Source organism: Trichosurus vulpecula, chromosome 5, assembly GCF_011100635.1.
Source record: "Trichosurus vulpecula isolate mTriVul1 chromosome 5, mTriVul1.pri, whole genome shotgun sequence".
NCBI classification, from domain to species: Eukaryota; Metazoa; Chordata; class Mammalia; order Diprotodontia; family Phalangeridae; genus Trichosurus; species Trichosurus vulpecula.
In genome coordinates, this window is record NC_050577.1 from 49189824 (window position 1) to 49208426 (window position 18603).

At 38.5% G+C, this 18603-nt stretch overlaps 1 protein-coding gene across 1 annotated transcript in view; it reads right to left on the reverse strand.

The window, feature by feature from the left end:
- AKAP9 (A-kinase anchoring protein 9) overlaps nucleotides 1-18603 on the reverse strand; it is a 175197-nt gene that overhangs the window by 138780 nt on the left and 17814 nt on the right. Inside the window, exon 2 of the mRNA XM_036759124.1 lies at nucleotides 5104-5355. Coding sequence (XP_036615019.1) covers nucleotides 5104-5355 — 252 coding nt within the window. The remainder of the gene's footprint in view (nucleotides 1-5103; nucleotides 5356-18603) is intronic.

An 18603-nucleotide genomic window follows, 5' to 3' on the forward strand; every position in this document is an offset into this window, starting at 1 on the left:
AAAATGGTTCATTTTGTCAAAAGACAGGTAACTTCTGAGTAAAAAATATCAGAACTCTGGGACTCTCACTCTCCCTTATTGACCTCTGAAAGCCCAGAAAATATCACCCCAGGAAAAACCCTGGAATAGCTGAGCCAGTAGAAAGACAGGGTGCAGCAGTCTTGTATCCCAGGAAGCTTAGGGGATTAACGGGAAAGGCCCCTTTTGCTCTGTGGGAGGGGGAAGCAGTATAGGGAGGCACCCCAGCAAGCCAGTAGCAAGTGCCACCTCAGCAAACCGGGGGAGATCCTGAGCCCCAGGGCAGTGGAGCAGACAAGCACCAACACCAGGACCCCTGAGTGCCTCAGCACAGGCAGGGGAACCGGTAGACACCACCACCTTGCCAGCGTTCTCCAGCAGCCAAATCTCTTGGTGCTTCAGCACAACTCCAGGAGGCACAGCTCCAGGCTGGCAGACATCCTCCAGCAGCCAAATATTTGAGTGCTTTAAAGAAGCCCAGGAGAGCAGGTGTCCTCCAGGGGCCAGATTCCCTTCCCTCCCCCCAGAGCTCCAGTATTGCTGACCCCAGCTCAGCACCAGGTAAGCTGCCAGACCCCTATAGCCTCCAGCTGCCAGCACCTGAGGCCCCAGCACACGAAGCTTGGATCAACCCGCCGTGCACCAGCAGGAGAGGTCAACTTTAAAAGCCAGGAAATAGGCAAATACCATGAGCAAAAAGCAGAAATGGACAATGACCATAGATTCTTATTATGGGGACAGGGAAGATCAAGGCCCAAATTCAGAAGAGGACAACATTGTCAGTATACCCATATCTGAAACTTCAAAGGGGAATGAACTGGTCTCAAGACCAGAAAGACCTGGGTTCAATTGCTGCTTCTGACACATTAATAATGGTGTGACTACTAACTTCAATATACCTCAGATAATTCCCTACAGTTTACCTATTTAACTCAGATATCTGGAGAAAGTTTATTCCTTACACTGATGAAATCTAGTATGCCAAAATATTCCCTGTTCTAGCACTGAAACTTCTAGACTCCAAAGGAAACTTGAAAAAAGTAAACAACTTCTTCTAACAGAAGAGCCTCCTAATTGGTTTCCCTGCTCCAAGCCTCTCCCCTTGCCAATCCATCTTCTACACAGCTGTCAAAGTGCTCTCCAAAGGACAGGGCTCCCTATGGCTCCCTCCTACCTCTGGTATCAAATACAAACTGAGTTCCTGGTCATTTCAGCCCTTTGTAGCTCTACCCCCTTCCATCTTCTAAGGCCCATTATGCACCACTTGCTTTTGCCCATCTCAGTCCAGTCAAAGTGGCCTTCTTGCTACCCCCACCTCCAGCCTCTGCACCTGTGTGGAGGCTGTCTCTTAGGCCTCCTAGGATTCCTGGTTTTCTTCCAAGTATAGCTCAAGTGCCACCTCCTAAATGAAGCCTTTCTTTATAGCCCTCCCACCCTCAAATGAACATTTTTGTATTGTATAGACTTGTATGTTTGAACAGGGAAGTTGTCTAAAATTGCCATTAACTGGTGTTCAAATTACAAAGTGTTAACAAAAGAAATTATCAACATTTTCCTTGACTGAATTAATTGGGAACCACAGCTGAGACTGAGACAGAGACAGAGAGAGATAGAGAGAGAGCGAGAGAGAGAGGGAGCGAGAGAAAGAAAGAGAGAGAGAGAGAGAGAGAGCGAGCGAGAGAGAGCGCATCAGCTCATGGAAGTCTTTCAAGACTCTCTAGTATAATCTGAGGAGCTGAAAAGATTCCAGCACTGACCACCACAAATCATAGCACCTCTATGGGTCTCATCTTTCTTATCTATATAATCAAGGCAAGGGACTAGATAACATCTAAGATCTTTTCTTGTTCTACATGTATGACTGATGGCAGTTCAAAGCACTGAAACACTGACTATATGTCTACAGGATTTGTTGGGTTGGTTGATACAGTGCCAACGAACTATAATTATGAACCTATGACTAAATGATCCTTAAGCTACTTTTCAGGAACAAGAATGACTTTAAGCTGCCTTCAAACTCTTTTAAAAGGCTTTGGGTAGTATGCAATGTGCAGTATAAAGGTGTATTGTAACTATCAAATAATGAGCATATATGTGCTTGGGGTATTCCCATGGACTAAGTATGCCTGCCTTCAGTGAAGATGCACAAAAATGCCTCACTGTGGCACAGAAATAACATAGGATTCTTGAAGGTTTTGCCCGTAGAGAACAACCTTGAGTTGGTTTTATCTTGATGGTAAGCACACATGGGAATATCATCTGCAGGATGGGCTAGTTAAGTATAGAGTATATAGTATAGTATATAGTATGTAGTATAAGTATAGAGAGGTTTTTGCGGAGAAGGCTGGCTATGCAGTAACGGATTTTTAAATTCCTAAAGGATTAAAAGAAGCATTCTTGAAGGGCATGTGTGCACCAATGAAATTATGGATCTTTCAAAGTATTCAAGCAAAAATATAACTGAAATATTAACTAAACACAAAGTGCTCTGTAAACTGAAAACATGTCAGGGTTGGTCATAAACTACCCTCCAACTTCAAAACATGAGGCAATTTACCTCTTCCCATAGAACAAACAGTTGTGTAGTTTACTACATATTTCTACTGCATTTACTATTAACCTGATATCTAAAATTCAAAGAGGCATAGCCACTATCAGGAGGATAATCTGGGGAATTTTAGGCTGGAAAGGAGAATACTGTAATAAATGTAAAGTCTTAAGTGTTTATTTTAGGAAGAGTCAGTTACACTGAATTAGGGAGAAAATATTAACTCCTTTTACACCACACATCCTGGAAGAAGTCAGTGTTAGCAGTCCATTTCACCTGCAAAGATAACACCCCAGATCCTTGGTTCTCAAATCACAGCAACAGGGAAGCCCAGGGAAATTTTAAAATTCTGAGGGAAACATGGAGACAAACACCACAGGAAATGAGGGTGGTAGAGTTAAATCTAATTACAATGTTTGAGAAATTGTGCCTAATAGGCACACATATCCCATTTTTAAGCAACTATGGTAATTTAAGAACAAAATAAAAAACTGCTATTTTTCTTTCAATTTATGTGTATTATTTTTTCAAATAGCTACTAAGTTGTTAGGATACGAATACTTATTAAGTTGTTTGGAACTAAGTACTTAACACATAATGCAAATACTTAACAAGTGCTGGGTATTTTTTTGGGGGGCCTAGAGAACACTGTGAAAAAAAATTACTGAAATCAACACAAAGTTTGAGAGCCTTTGCTCTAGATACTGAAAAGTGGGGCAAGGAAAATTCTTCTTACATGCAAGTTTTTATAGCTACATCTACAAACACACTCAAGATATGACAATGGGGAAAAGGAGATATGTTATTTCGGGCAATGAAAATGATAATTATAAGTAATTAATTAGCTATTAAACTTTGTTTTTTAAACCTTATTAAGACTGTTTAACAATCCAAATTATAGCAAAATTAGTTCAACTGCTACTTAAATCTAAAAAGATGTTATAATTTTATCAAGCTAATAAAATGCTAACTTAAATTTAATTTCTCCAATGGATCTAACATAGACAAATGAGTCATAAATTTATAGCTAATATAATAATACAGCTAATTTGAAAAAGATCTCAGGTCTAAACACAATTTGTCTGTAGTTGAGGTAATTGTAGTTGGTACATGACCTTGACAACAAGCCTCATGCTACAATCAGATGGAAAAAAATGGTCCCAACCTGTATGAAACTACTTAGGTGTCTTCTTTACCATTCTAAGTAACCACTAGCCTATATTGTCTTTGAATAAGCAGATAAAAAGGGAACCAGATGGAATTGTGCCATTTATTTTTATGACTGTTTCAATGAGGACCAGAGTCATTTCCTAAAGGAATTGTGCCATTTATTTTTATGACTGTTTCAATGAGGACCAGAGTCATTTCCTAAAGGTAGTCAAATGAAAAGTACATTAACACAGAAAAAAACAAAAAACGGTTCAGAGAGAGTCAGAGAATGATTTTGTTACCATTTTTATATGTGAATTTAATATATATCTTTAAAAAAACAAAATGTATATAACAGGAGTTCAAGGTTTTGTATATAATCATCTTTTTTTGTTCTCATTTGCATATTAAAATGTTTGTTGATAATTTTATTTTGTTGTTGTTGTTGTTTTTTGGGCAGGGCAATTGGGGTTAAGTGACTTGCCCAAGGTCACACAGCTAGTACATGTGTCAAGTGTCTGAGGCCGAATTTGAACTCAGGTTCTCCTGACTCCAGGGCCGGTGTTCTACTCACTGCGCCACCTAGCTGCCCCTGTTGATAATTTTATAATAAAAAGCAAAAAATTTTTAAAGAAAGCACATTAGGTATTGTTTATGTAAGAAACATGAATATCCAAATAGGATCAAAGAATTAAGAGATGAAAGTGATCTTGGAGATTATCAAAGTTAAACTCAATTTTAAAGATAAGAAAATGGAAGTTCTGACAAGTTACGGGACTTACCCCAGCTCACAAAGCTAGAAGGTGAAACTGAATTCTCTGAATCTTCTTCTGTCTCTCAAATACTCCCTCCCCCATGTACTACCTTGTAAAATCACATTTCTTTTTTTTTTCAAGCAAAATAAACACTATTATTCTTTTAAAAAAAGTATATAGGACACTTTACTATATTGAAATAATTATTTCTGACTCCATCTCCTATTGTGAAATACAAAAAATGTGCAAGCAACTTTACAGATGCAAACAACTTTACTGGTTTTCAATTATATTTATGATCTTGAACTGGTTTTTTAAAACTTTCTCTTCTACCATTATTTGTTTTGTAGATATTTTCAATAAAAGAATATTTGTGTATTTAGATTCTATTAGCTTATCTGAAAAAGGAATCTTATGTAAAAACAAAAACATCAATAAAATTGAAAAGAAAAAAATCCAATGTGTGTCTGTATTTTACAAAAAGAGACACTCATATTTTTAAGTATGACCACTTAGTTATGAAATTAAAGAAATAAAGAAGACATTAAATGGTACCAAATTGAATAAGGGATGTTACTGTTATTGTCATTACAGAGGTTTCATTCAGAAATCTTTTTCAATCTAGATACTTACTTCAACAGTGTAGGACTGGTCATGTTTGATTATTTCTCCAGTGTGTAAAGTTCTCATTATACTGAATTCAGGAGTCACTGATGCTCCCCTCTGAGAACTAGTCACATACAACTCATCACCCTGTGACTGATCAATATTGGAAGTATATGAAGAATCTTCATATTTTCTGGCTGATGATTTTTTCTTCCTTTTCTGCTTCTTGGAAGGATTTTGTCCATCAGACTGAGCTTTCTTTTGCCGAAACTGGGCAAGCTACATTAAAAAAAAAAGAATTAATTTAGAAAGTTTCCTATTTTATTACCAATAAGTTATGTCATAAAAAAGCTTTTGACTCACTTCTTAAAAGATCAAAATAATGACTAGATAAAAATGCTACAAAATTAATAATATATATTCCAAATGAATTTCAACGTAAGCTTAAACAATAAATCACAAATAAAGTGAAATAATAAATTTCTGACACATCATTCAAAGATTTTGCAATAAATCCAATAACTAGCATAGTGATCTGTACACAGTAGGAGCTTAAGAAGCATTTATTGTAATGTGGTGTTGCAATTTGATGTTGGCCCATTAAAGGATAAAATTTTTGAAAGCATATTTTAAAAATCTATTAAGCCAAGGTACAAAATCAACACTACATATTAAAATGATTCAACATGCAATTTGACTCTACAAACACTTAAGTATCTATTATGTGCAAGGCACATGGTGACGGGATGGGGACAGAGAATAGTAAGAAAAAAAAGGAAAAAATATATTCCCTGTCCTCAAGAAGCTTACATTCTACTAAAGGGAGGGGATAAAATATGTATACAAATTAATTTGAGAAGGCAGAGAAAGTTAAAATTCGAGGAATCAAGAAAGTCTTCCTCTTCGTAGGAGGTGGGGCCTAAAAGCTATACTTTGGGGAAATTAAGGATTCTAAGTATCGGAGATGAGGGTATGAGTATGATCCATGCATCTGACTAGGCCTGTGCAAAGGCAAAGTGGTGGAGGTTTAAGGCAAGGTAAGTACGTCAGATCCATCGGCAAAAACAAATTGCATCAAGAAAATGCAAAAGGTGCCTAGAAGCTACACCTAAAGACCAATCAATCCAACAACGAGACTTAGCCTTGGGGTATACTCTTGCTTAGTTAGCAGGAGCCATTAGGTGATCTGGCTGGAATGAGAAAGAACAGTCAGGTAAGAGGGAAACCAGGAGAAAGCAGAGTTAACTAACAAAGACCATTTCACCAATTGTTAGCACCTTAACCAAAAGGGAGCCAGGTAAAACTATGACTTGTTATTGAAACCATTCCATCCCTGTGAGGAGCTCTCTAAAGATTCTGTGAGGGTGAAGTATTAAAAGAATGGCTAAACTCAGGGTTTCAAGAGTGATAACAAGTATATAAATAGACAAGGTTATATATAACTCAAGCTCCAGGCCCCACTTTAGGAAAATCATAGGAGAGATGACTTAGGAAACAAGTTTAGGAACCAATTCTCTTTATAAAGGGCCTTAGCTGCAAGGTTCCTGCCATACTTCCCAAATACATAAAACTGGAGATCATTAACTACTGCACATAGGCACAAAAGACTAAAACATTAGGAGTCATTACCAACGAAAACTTCACCTAAAGTAAAGATAACACAACTGAAATTACAATATAACTGCAGGAACTGACTTTGCAAAAATGCAGTTTTTTTTTCCAGGAAGTATAGCTATAGCATCTCCAGGCATACCTTACTTTTACACAATGATTGTAACTGAATTAAATCAAGGATTTTAAAATTTTATGTGGAAACATCTCCGATGCAAAGGATTATTTAAAAGGATACTTTAATTAGAAGAAATGTTGAGCTCTGCCAAAGTACTATGTAGCTGCCTCTTCATGATGAAGAAGTGACCGTGGATTTTTGAAGGCTTCAGAAGTTCTCAACAACTTGGTCCTATATGTGATGGACTATATAAACCTAAATTTGGACAGGCTCATCACAAAGTTACCAATGGGATGAGGAAGCTTTTTGCCACAGCAACACAAGTTTCCTTTAAGGCATGAAGAAGGGGCTAGGGGTCTGATGTGCGCCCATGAAAGAATATTCTCACCAACAAAATTACAGATCCCTTTAGTAATGAAATTGAATTTCTAGGACATGCCCTTGATAAATAGGGTGAAGTCATATGAGGTGATCATGACCTTCTGTAACGTGGCCTATGATGCCTTTGTTAGAAGCGAAATTCTGGGCTATTTGGAATACAGGTCTGACTCACTGTGGCAAAGGGTCCATTTTTCTTCTAAGAACTTTATCATTATATGAAAAGAAATGAAATAGCTAAAGCAGAACTACTCACCTTATAGGACCAGATGAAAGCACAGGTGTGGCTTCAGCCTGCCTTATGGACAATCTTTTTTTCTGACTCATTTACCTTTTAGGGCTTAGGCACATTAATTATGTGTGCACAAATCCCTGGATGGAAGGCCTTTTTACTTGAAAATAATTTCTTACAAAGGTGTTTTCTTTGTCTGACTACCTTTGGGCAAAACTTCTCTGAGACTCATTATTGCAAGAAAACTTATGCCTCTAAGATTTCCGTTCTGGATACTTTAAAGAGAATGGAGATACTATCAAGAAGAATGATCTCTGAGGTGAGACCTGGGATGTCTCTCATGCCTTCCTGTAGACCACATGGAAATAAATGAGCTAAATAATAGTATACTTACTCCAGGGATTCTAAATCAGGAGTCCAAGAACTTGTTTTTCAAATATTTTGATAAGTGTATTTCAATGTAATTGACTTCCTTGTAATGCTTTGTATTTTATTTTATGCATTTAAAAATATTATTTTGGAAAGGTTTGTAGGTTTCACCAGACTGTCAGGGGGCTCAAGATACAAAAAAAGGTTAAGAATCCCTGACAGATTTCAGAATTGGCTGAATGACTGGAACAAAAGAGAAGTCAAGTCAGCCTAGAAGAAAGTCCATAGTAGAGTATCCGGGATCTGTAATTGGCCCCATGCTATTTAATATTTTTAAAAAAACAAATGGTTGGGATAAAAGCATAGATAATATACATATCAAATCCATAAGAAGATGGCATAGAGGTTTCCTAGGGGTGGATATCCTGGTAGCACCACCCAGCTTCTAAAGTTAACCCCATGGCAGTGTCATGGGAGAATCTCATAACCACAGTGAGTCAAGGCCTTTAAATAAAACTAGCTTCAAGGTCCAAGAAAGACAGTGGAGGAACATAGAGCCTGGGGGACAAGCAAGGGCAGAAAAGGATGCTAATTAAAAGTAATACTGCACAAGAAGATAGAGCCAATCAACAATAGGAGTAAGAAAAGGGGAGAGCACAGGCTTCTCAAAAGACTCTTCTTCAATAACTTCACATAGGGCACCTAAATCCAGTGCCCTACCCACTACACCATACTACTCCCTCAAGTCGATTTTAGAACTACATTAATTTTTTTTTGTGAAGAGCAATAATAGCTGCAGATAGGTCAAGAAGGATGAAGACTGAAAAAGGACATCTGATTTAGGTTAAACTGTCACTGGTAATTTTTGAATGGGCAGTTTCAGTAGAGTGTTGAGGCTGGAAGCCAGATTACTGAACCTTCGTTGAGAAGGAGGGAGTGAGAAAGGAGAGGCAGTAAAGAAAAAACCTCTTTCTTGGCACTTGACACAGAAAGGGGTGGGGGAAGAGAAGAGAGAGAAGTAGTCCAAAGGCAGGGAAACGTCAAATGAAAGCTAAAGCATGTTTGTGGACAGCAGTGACAAGTCAGGGGAAAGAAGAGAATGAAGACGAGCAGGAAGAAGGGCATGAGCAACAGTGCAAGCTTTGGGAAAAGATGGAGGAGAGCATGAGATCTCAAGAAGGGAGGGGCAGGAGGTGCCAAACAAGAGCAGGAAGTGGCAAAGCCTGGTCAGGAGACCATGGTGCCAGAGTAGGGATAGAGAAGGTATGGTCCTGGCACAGGTCAGCACTGGAGAAGGCTCAGGAGGCCACAGAAGGGAGGGGGCACTGGAGAGGGCCCTGGAGCAGGCTCAAAGGAAGCTGGGAAGCAGTCAGAAAACGCAAAGTTCCAGGGAAGAGTGGCAAGAAACGAGGGGAGGTGGATGTAGAGCCTAGGTAAAGAAACGCATTTCTCTCTTATGAATTCTGTGGGCTTTGGGGATGGGGTGCTAGTATCATTGGCTTTCCCAGGACACAAACACTGAGTCAGAGGAATAATCTCTGAAGTGCTCAAGCTGCCAAAGAAAAGCCTCTACCTCAGCCCACCCTTCCATTTCGCATTACGAAGAACTAGTTAAAGCAGATTTTATGCATTTATTTTGGGCAGCTCTGGCCAGCTGATTCTATGGCCATAGATTACTAGAAATTAATGAATGGGAAAGCCCAACTCAAAAAAGAATTTTAAGCAGAAGGGACCTTAGGAGAGTAAGTACATGCTCTGGGAAGAATGTTAAAAATGTAAATTCTGATCTTTTTCTACTTGTGAGGGTGGAATAATGGAGGAAGATGGGATGAACTGTAGTGCTTCAAAGGAAATTCTCTTTAAATACTTCAAAGGTTGATGTGCTCTTACTGTGGAACAGAGAAAGGTGGGTAAGGTGAGGCAAACTGGTAGTTTTCTCCCTATATGAGGCCTGGGGATTTGAGCACCTGAGTAAATAAGGAGAAATGACAGTAGCATGAAATCTGAACGAGAAACTAATGAGCATGGTTTGAAAAAAAGATTACAGGGCAAGAGTGGGTGCACTGTACCACTGCCCCCCCCCATGGCATGAGAGGAAATTTAAATATAATGGTTCCCTTAACAAATTTCTAGTAGCTTACAACTTATAAATACTATTCTCTGATCCAGACCACCTTTTTTTTCAGGACAATGAAGTTATAAATCCAAATTTAAGTCAGAATAAAATTTTAAAATAAGTATATGTTTAGTGAGGTCTTGCCTTGTTCATTCTGAGTTACAAGTTGCTGGGAGTTATAGGTTCTGTCCTCCCTCTTGGTCATCTCTGAAGCAAGGCCCAAGTTAAAGAACATAATCCTGCCCAGCTGCCTCAAAGAAGAAAGGAGATGCAAGATAGATGAAGAGATAGAAGTGCCATTTTGAATCCTAGATTACTTATTAATCAGAGGCACTTACTTCAGATTGGCTAACATGGCAAAACAGGAAAATGATCAATGTTGGAGAGGATGTGGGAATTTGGAACACTAATTCACTGTTGGTGGAGTTGTGAACTGATCCAACCATTCTGGAGACCGTATACCAATATGGTCTTTTCAGCTGACCATAGGAAACTTTTCATGGAAGGTGGGCCAGTCAGGTATGAGTATTGGGAAAAAAAAGTTTAAACTGGTCAGAAGCATCCTAGCCCTCAAAGGCATGAAAGAGCTATTAACACTGTGAGGGTAACATGCTGGCTACATTATAGCTGGTTCCCTGAGAGAAGGTAATTGGTACCAGATATCTGCTAAAAGACAGTGGAACAGCAGTGGACATTTAAGCAAAAGCCTGTCAAGAAGGGGAGGTCAGTACATCACACCCATCAGACTGGCTAACATGACAAAACAGGAAAATGATAAATGTTGGTAAGGATGTGGGAAAGTTGGAACACTAATTCATTGTTGGTGGAGTTGTGAACTGATCTAGCCATTACGGACAGCAATTTGGAACTATGCCCAGAGGGATACAAAAATGTGCATACCCTTTGACCCAGTGACACCACTTCTAGGGCTGTATCCCAAAGAGATCATAAAAATGGGAAAAGGACCCACATGTACAAAAATATTTTTAGCAGCTCATCAACTGGGGAATGGCTGAACAAGTTGTGGCATATGAATGTAATGGAATACTATTGTTATATAAGAAATGATGAACAGGCTGACTTCAGAAAAACCTGGAAAGACTTATATGAATTGATGCTGAGTGAAATGAGCAGAACCAGAACACTGTATACAGTTAACAGTCACAGTGTGAGATGACTGACTTTGATAGACTTAGCTCTTCTCAGCAATGCAAGGACCTAAAACAATTCCAAAAGACTCATGATGTAAAATGCATCCAGAAAAAGAAATAATGGAGTCTGAATGCAGATCAAAGTAGACTATTTTCTTTTTTTTTGTTTTGTTTTATGTTTTTCTTTCTCATGGTTACCCCATCTGTTCTAATTCTTCTATACAACATGACTAATGTGAAACTATATTTAATAGGAATGTATATGTACAGCCTATATTGGACTGCATGCTGTCTTGGGGAGGGGGAGAAAATTTAAAACTTACTGGAGTCAATTTTGAAAACTAAACATAAATTACTAAAAAAAAAAAAAAAAGGGTGAGATCAGAGACAGTCAAAGAGTTGAGGTCATGAGCGACGGGGTTGTTGGGGAACAGCCAGGAGAAGGTCTGAGTGAAATAGCACTAGAGCACAAAGGACTAATGTGGAGGAGTAAATATCAGTTTAGCTTGAGTCCCAGCTAAGGCAATACAGTCACAAGGGCTAGGTAGGTAGGTCTTGTGGGGGTGGACGAACGGACAAAGAGGTGGTTTTTGATTCTCAATGGGCTCATATGTGAGTCCTTTCTCTATCCTTTATTGTATGAATAAAATTCTTTTATACTTAAAAACCTTGTGAACAAAGTGGCACAAACTTTATCAATTACTTCGTTGAAAGAGTTCCTCTGTTCATACATATTGAAAACATGACTAGGAAACCTGAAAGAGGGGCAGCAAGCAGTCCTAGCTACTGAAATGAAAGCATCTTTATTTCTCAGTCCCAAACTGGCACATTGGAAAAGCAACCAGCAGTATAACCTACTTTTCTCTACTTAGCTTCTGACCTCAGAGCCAAAGGAGGCGAGATGGAGCAAGTTCCTGGCAAAGAAGACACCAATAAAATCATAACAGCAGAGGATACTGGTCTCCACCACAGAATACCATTCAGACCTAAGTAGTTGGGGCAAATCTATTAGTGAAAAAGCTAACCGGATTGGAGGCCAAGAATAGGCAGAGAGATTAAGGTAACTTGGATGACTCCTTCAGCTTGGCTGACACAGATATTTTTAAACAAGAAGTTTAATGGTCACAGTCCCTTGCTTACTTCCTTGCCTATTTAATGGGCTATAGTTGGGTTCTAGGCCTGCCTTAACACCTTCTAAGCAAGAATGTTTGCATTCTCATTTGATCTATTGACTCAAAACACTGTCTGATACTAAAGTTGAACTGTTTTGTTTACATTCCTACATGGAAAGATGATGTGTATGATTCATGAGACCTCAGTATTAGGGTAGCTGAAGGGAATATGCATATATATATATATATATATATATATATATATATGTATGTATATATATGTATATGTGTGTGTATGTATATATGTGTGTGTGTGTGTGTATATATATATGGAGAGAGAGAGAGAGAGAGAGAGAGAGAGAGAGAGAGAGAGAGAGTGGGTACAGGGTGAGGTGAAGATGAAGGGATGATATCTAAAAGAAATAAAATCAAATTAAGGGATGAGAGAGGAATATATTGAGAGAGGGAGAAAGGGAGAGATAGAATGGGGTAAATTATCTTGCATAAAAGTGGCAAGAAAAAGCAGTTCTGTAGGAAGAGAAGAGAAGTCAGGTGAGGGGGAATGAGTAAATCTTGCTCTCATCAGATTTGACCTGAGGAGGGAATACCATACACACTCAATTGGGTATCTTACCCCACAGGAAAGAAGGAGGAAGAAGATAAAAAAGGGGGCAATGATAGAAGGGAGGGCAGATGGGGGAGGAGGTAATAAAAAACAAACACTTTCGAAAAGGGAGAAAACTGGATAAAGGGGGATAGGTTAGGAAGGAACAAAATATAGTTAGTCTTTCACAACATGAGTATTGTGGAAGGGTTATACATAATGATACGCATGTGGCCTATGTTGAATTGCTTGACTTCTTAGGGAGGGTGGGTGGGAAGGGAAGAGGGGAGAGAATTTGGAACTTAAAGTTTTAAAAACAGATGTTCAAAAACAACAAAAAAAAGTTTTTGCATGCAGCTAGAAAATAAGATACACAGGCAATGGGGCGTAGAAATTTATGTTGCCCTACAAGAAAGGAAGGAAAAAGGGGATGGGAGGGGAGTAGGGTGACAGAAGGGAGGGTTGACTGGGGAACAGGGCAACCAGAATACACGCCATCTTGGAGTGGGGGGGAGGGTAGAAATGGGGAGAAAATTTGTAATTCAAACTCTTGTGAAAATCAATGCTGAAAACTAAATATATTAAATAAATTAAAAAAAATACTATCTGAATTCACCAGAAGTCAGTTACAATTAGGCCACTCTATTACAAAGTCCCTGGTAGATCAATTCAAGTATGGGTAGGATTCCACCCTTTTAAGGAGCACTCTTCACACTGGCTAAAAAGCACTGGTTTCATGAAAGACATACAATGATCATTTATGCGCCTGAGACTCTTTACAAATAGAAATAGTCTTTCCTGATCCTGAGTTGTTCGTGTTCCTTATCAAACTATATGTTTACATTTTATATCCCACCAATAAAATCTAAGTCCCAGAGGGAGGAGACTGCTCTTAAGTTTTTTGGACACCAACACTTATTTAATAAATAGTAGGCTTTAATAATGTTTGTTGAATTGAAAACACATTATTTTTCTTGTTCTATAATTACTGGCCAATCACAAATGAAACAAAATTAGTTTGAAAAAATTGTATTCACTGTATAAATGTACTGGAGTCTGTGGTTTTGCTAAAACAAGGCCAATGTAGGTAAGATAACATTTTAGTCAACATTTAACAAATTCTACTATCATTACTTTTTATTTTCCCTGTGTCTCATAAATTGAATGTTTAAATTTCTCTCCCTATTTTTCCCCAGGACAGGTACATGAGAACCTTGACTCATATTTTACATTAAAAAAATGAGGCCATTGGCCTAGAGTTCTATCTTCTCCCCTCTTCCTCCCACATCACTCAGGTGCCTTCCCTCACTATATCTCCTTCACTCTTGTCTCGCATGAAGAGGTAGGTGGTCATTTTTAAAAGTCAAAGTCAAAACCCTAGCAAATGCACAAAAGATCCTATCCCATCTCCTCCAGCAGATTGTCCCCAGTAGCATACCCACACTCTTACTAAGCTTTAATCTCTCCATGTTTACTGGCTACTTCCTGAAGCCTACAAATGTGTCCTGAAGCCTATAAATATGTCCATGTCTCACCTTCACTCAAAACTTGGTCACTTAATCCTTCCAGCCCTGCTGGCTACAATCCTATATTTCCCCTCCCTTTCATGGCTAAACAACTTGAGAAAGCTGACTACAACTGGTACCTCCATTTCTCTTCCTCTCACTCTCTTCTTCAATTCTCTGCAGTTTCGCCTGTGAACTCATATGATGATATTCGACTCAAAATGCTCTTTCCAAAGTTACCAGCGATCTCTTAAATGCCAAACCTAAAGCCTTTTTCTCAGTCCTCATCCTTCTTAACCTTTACAGCATTAGGCACTGTTGCTCACCCTTTCCTCCGGGAGGTTCTCCAACCAGTCTTATCATTCTTTTCCAGCGTCCTTCGATGGATCCTCATCCAGGTCATGCCTGCGAACCATGGGTGTCCACCTGAGGTTCTGTCCTGTGCACCCTTCTCTTTTCCCTCTATACTATTTCCTTTGATGATATAATCCACTCTCATGATTTTAATTATTATCTTTATGTAGCTGATTCTCAGATTAACTTATCCAGTCCTAACTTTCTTTTGATCTAGAATCTCTGCCTACTGGATATCTTGAATTGGATGCCTTGACATCTTAAATGTAATATGTCAAAAATGGAACTCCTTATCTTTCCCCACCAAAACCTCCCTTCTTCATAATTTCCTATTATTATCTTCCCAATAACCGAGGCTTGCAAAGTAGGTGTCATCCTCACACTCTCTCACTTCCCCAAATCCAAGTCCTATTGATTCCACTATTACAACATCTCTCATACATGCCCCCTTTCTCTCCTCTGACACTGACGCCACCCTTCTGGACGCTCTCATCACCTCAAACCTGGACTACAATAGTAGTAGCTTTCTGGTTGGTCTCCCTATCTCAAGTCTCTGCCCACCATGGTCCAGCTCCTTTTAGCTATCAAACTGATCTTCCTAAAGTACAGGTCTGACCACGTCACTCCCCTAGTCAGTAAACTACAGAGTGTCTATTACCTCTGGGATCATGTATAAAACTCTCTGGTTGTTTAAAGCCTTTCAGAACCTGGCACATTCTTACTGTGACTAGAGAATTTCTGGCTCAGGCTTCTTGCTGCCACTGTGATAAGAAAAAGATTGTGATAGGAAAGAAACACTGATTGGAATAATTTCTTGTCACCACTATTATGAGAAAAGGACACCACTCCAGCCTCTATTTTGAGCTTTCAGACACTGTTCTTGGAAACTGGAAGGTCATAACACCTGCAGAATCAAGGCTCGGAAAGAACGCACAGCTCCTGTTTTTACCACTTGGCAGGTGTTTTTATTTTCTCTCTTTTGTTATTTGTTTCCAAGCATGTATATCCTTATCTTCCCCTCTTGCTCTCTATGAAATTCCATTTTTCTAATTCTTCCACATGCTGCTTATATATTCACATTCTATACGAGGCTGCTGAAGCTGATCCTCTGGGTTCTCTGACTTATTTTATACAGAGGAACCTGCACTCTGAGTGTAATAAAACTCTGGAGAAAACTATCTCTCCGCTGTTGACTTGGTGACTGACTGCAGTACCTAATCAATGGACCCCTGGATAATATTTATCTCATTACTCTTCTGGTTTTATTACATCTTACTCTTATCCGTAAACCAATAACACTGGTTTCCTTGCAAATCCTCACGCAAGACACTCCATCTCCCAAGTCCATGCATTTTCCTTGGTTATCACGCCTAGAATATTCTCCCTCCACAGCTCCAACCCCAGCTTCTTTCAAGTCTCAACTAAAATCCCTTCTGCAAGAAATCTTATCTGGTCCCTCTCAATGCTAGTGCCTTCCTTTGAGCTTATTTCCAATTTGCCCTCTATATATCTTGTTTGGACACAGCTGTTTACATGTTGTTTTCCCTACCGGTATGTGAATTCCTGGGGGTCGGGAACTCTGCCCCCCCCCACCCCCTTCTCTGTATTCCTAGCACTTAGTACCTGTAACAAAGTACAATAATTACTTAATAAATGCTTGCTAATTGAATGTTGTCTATCTTACAAATTTGAATGTCTTGCCCATCCTATAAAATTGTATAAAAACAGTGGGAAAATATATATTTTTTTTAAAAAAAGGTGTTTTGGGTTATGTATTAAGATTCTTAAGACTAGTCAATAAATATAATTTATTACAAATGAATCAAGTTATGTTAAACAAGTATTAAACCTAAAGTAATAAGATCTCCTTATAACACTGTTGGAACACAAAGATAACTCCTGCTTTATGTACTATTATTAACGATGGTAGGCACATTTAAAGAGTCACGCTCTGACCTGTGATTTTGTAAAAGTGCATAAGAAGCCATGGCTTAACTGAGTTACATTAAATTTTGATAACATGTTAATCAGGAATCTATTAAAGCTAACTCAGATTAAAGTTCTAGAACAAGAATTACTACAAGGCTAAACTATCCTGAACTACAATGTATTTTCATAAATCAAGTACAACGTCGTTAATATAATCTTAAACATATAAAGTAACAGGTAAAGTTTTTTTTTTCTAAATACACCTTTATCTTACACACACTTGAGTCTGCACAAAAGCATTTCCACATTTGGTTTCAAAAGATCATGAGAAAATTAAAATCAGATTTGATTATGAAGGGTATGATACTATACACACATTCAATATCTGAATACTTTCCAAAGCATTAGCTGAAAAAGCTAATAAAACTCTCACAGAAATAGCTTGTAAACTAAAACCCCCAGTGACTAATTTGAATTCTGTCATCATCAGACAAGAAAGAGAACATAATGAGTGGCATCTACGTACATAAAAAAATTTAAGGGGCACATTACAGTATGAACTATAAATCATAAAAGTTGAACACAGTTTACAATGTAATAAATTATTTTATGTTGTGAACAAAATAATATTAACAGTATTTGAATACTTGTAATATTCAAAGGTTTATGACATACTGGAGAATATATATGAACATAATTTGTGCTTCACAGAGATCCGTAGTAGACAAAAGAAAATTATGTCATATTTACCAAAAATACCTAATTTTTAAAAATCAGAAAATTCTATCACATCTATCACAGTAACAGAATACATGCCACCTCTTACCAATCACGCTAAACTTTAAAAAAAACATTCCTAAAAGTAGCTCTAAGGAACAGATGCAAGACCAGTTGCCTCACTTGCATGTTATTCAACTAGTCTGAACTTATTTGGATTATCTGGCCTGCTCAATATTCAATCTCAAAAGGCAGCCACTATCATACGATATCTATGCATATTCTTAAGAGCCCCCAGAATAATGAAATTTAAGAATGAAATAAGAAAAACTTAGAATAAGGATGAATACATTATTGTCTGTTATTCACACTCAGAAATGAAATCATTTCTATACTCTCAAGGTTAGAAAATGCACTTGGACATTAGGAGAGATTAGCTCAGCTGTGCATGTAAGGCTATGAAAGCAGGACTCAGGCTCGGCAGGCCCATGGCAGGCTCTAGCCATACGGAAAAGGGTTTGAGTGGCCCAGCAACAAGATATGTCTGCTTTATGAGGTCCAACTAGTGTAGTCAAGAGAAGTTCATCACTAGTAGCTATCCACTTGGTGATTAATTCTTCAGCCATGGAAATAAAACAAATGGTTTCAGTCCTACCTAATCCCACTTCTGCTTCATCAGCAATGGAAAAGTGGGGCAGGGATTCTAAGAATCACATTTTTAAAAAATGCATACAAATACCAAATGTTCACAAAGTAAACATGTATTTTTGGAGGGGAGGGTAAGAGAGAAAAGCTGAAGGAACAGGAAAGGCTTCATGTAGGAGATGGCACTTGAGCATAAGGTCTGGAGGAAACTAGAGAGTTGACAAGGTCAAGTGAAGCAGGTCAGTCAGTGCAGAGGTATAGACACAGGATACTGGATTTCCTACAGCAAAGAGGCTGGTTTGGCATGTGTGAAGTGATATAATATGTAATAAGCCTGGAAATGAGGGTTGGAGCCAGGTAACGCAGGATTTTAAATACCTAGCAGAAGAATTTGTATTTGACGTCAGAGGCAATAGTGAGCTTTTCTTTTTTTTAACAGAGGAATGACAGTAATCAGATCTACGTTTTAGAATGTAGACATCCCTGATGTCTGTGCAGATGACAGATCAGAGAGGGGAAAGATTTGGGGCAGCAAGACCAATTAGGAAGCTATTGAAATACTCCAGGTTAGAAACTATGAGGGCCTGAACTTGGGTGGTGGCTACTATCTATGAAGAAAGGAGACTGATGAGGAAGACTGAGCAACTGACTGGTCTGGGGAGTGAAGGAGAGTCAAGCTTCAAGGG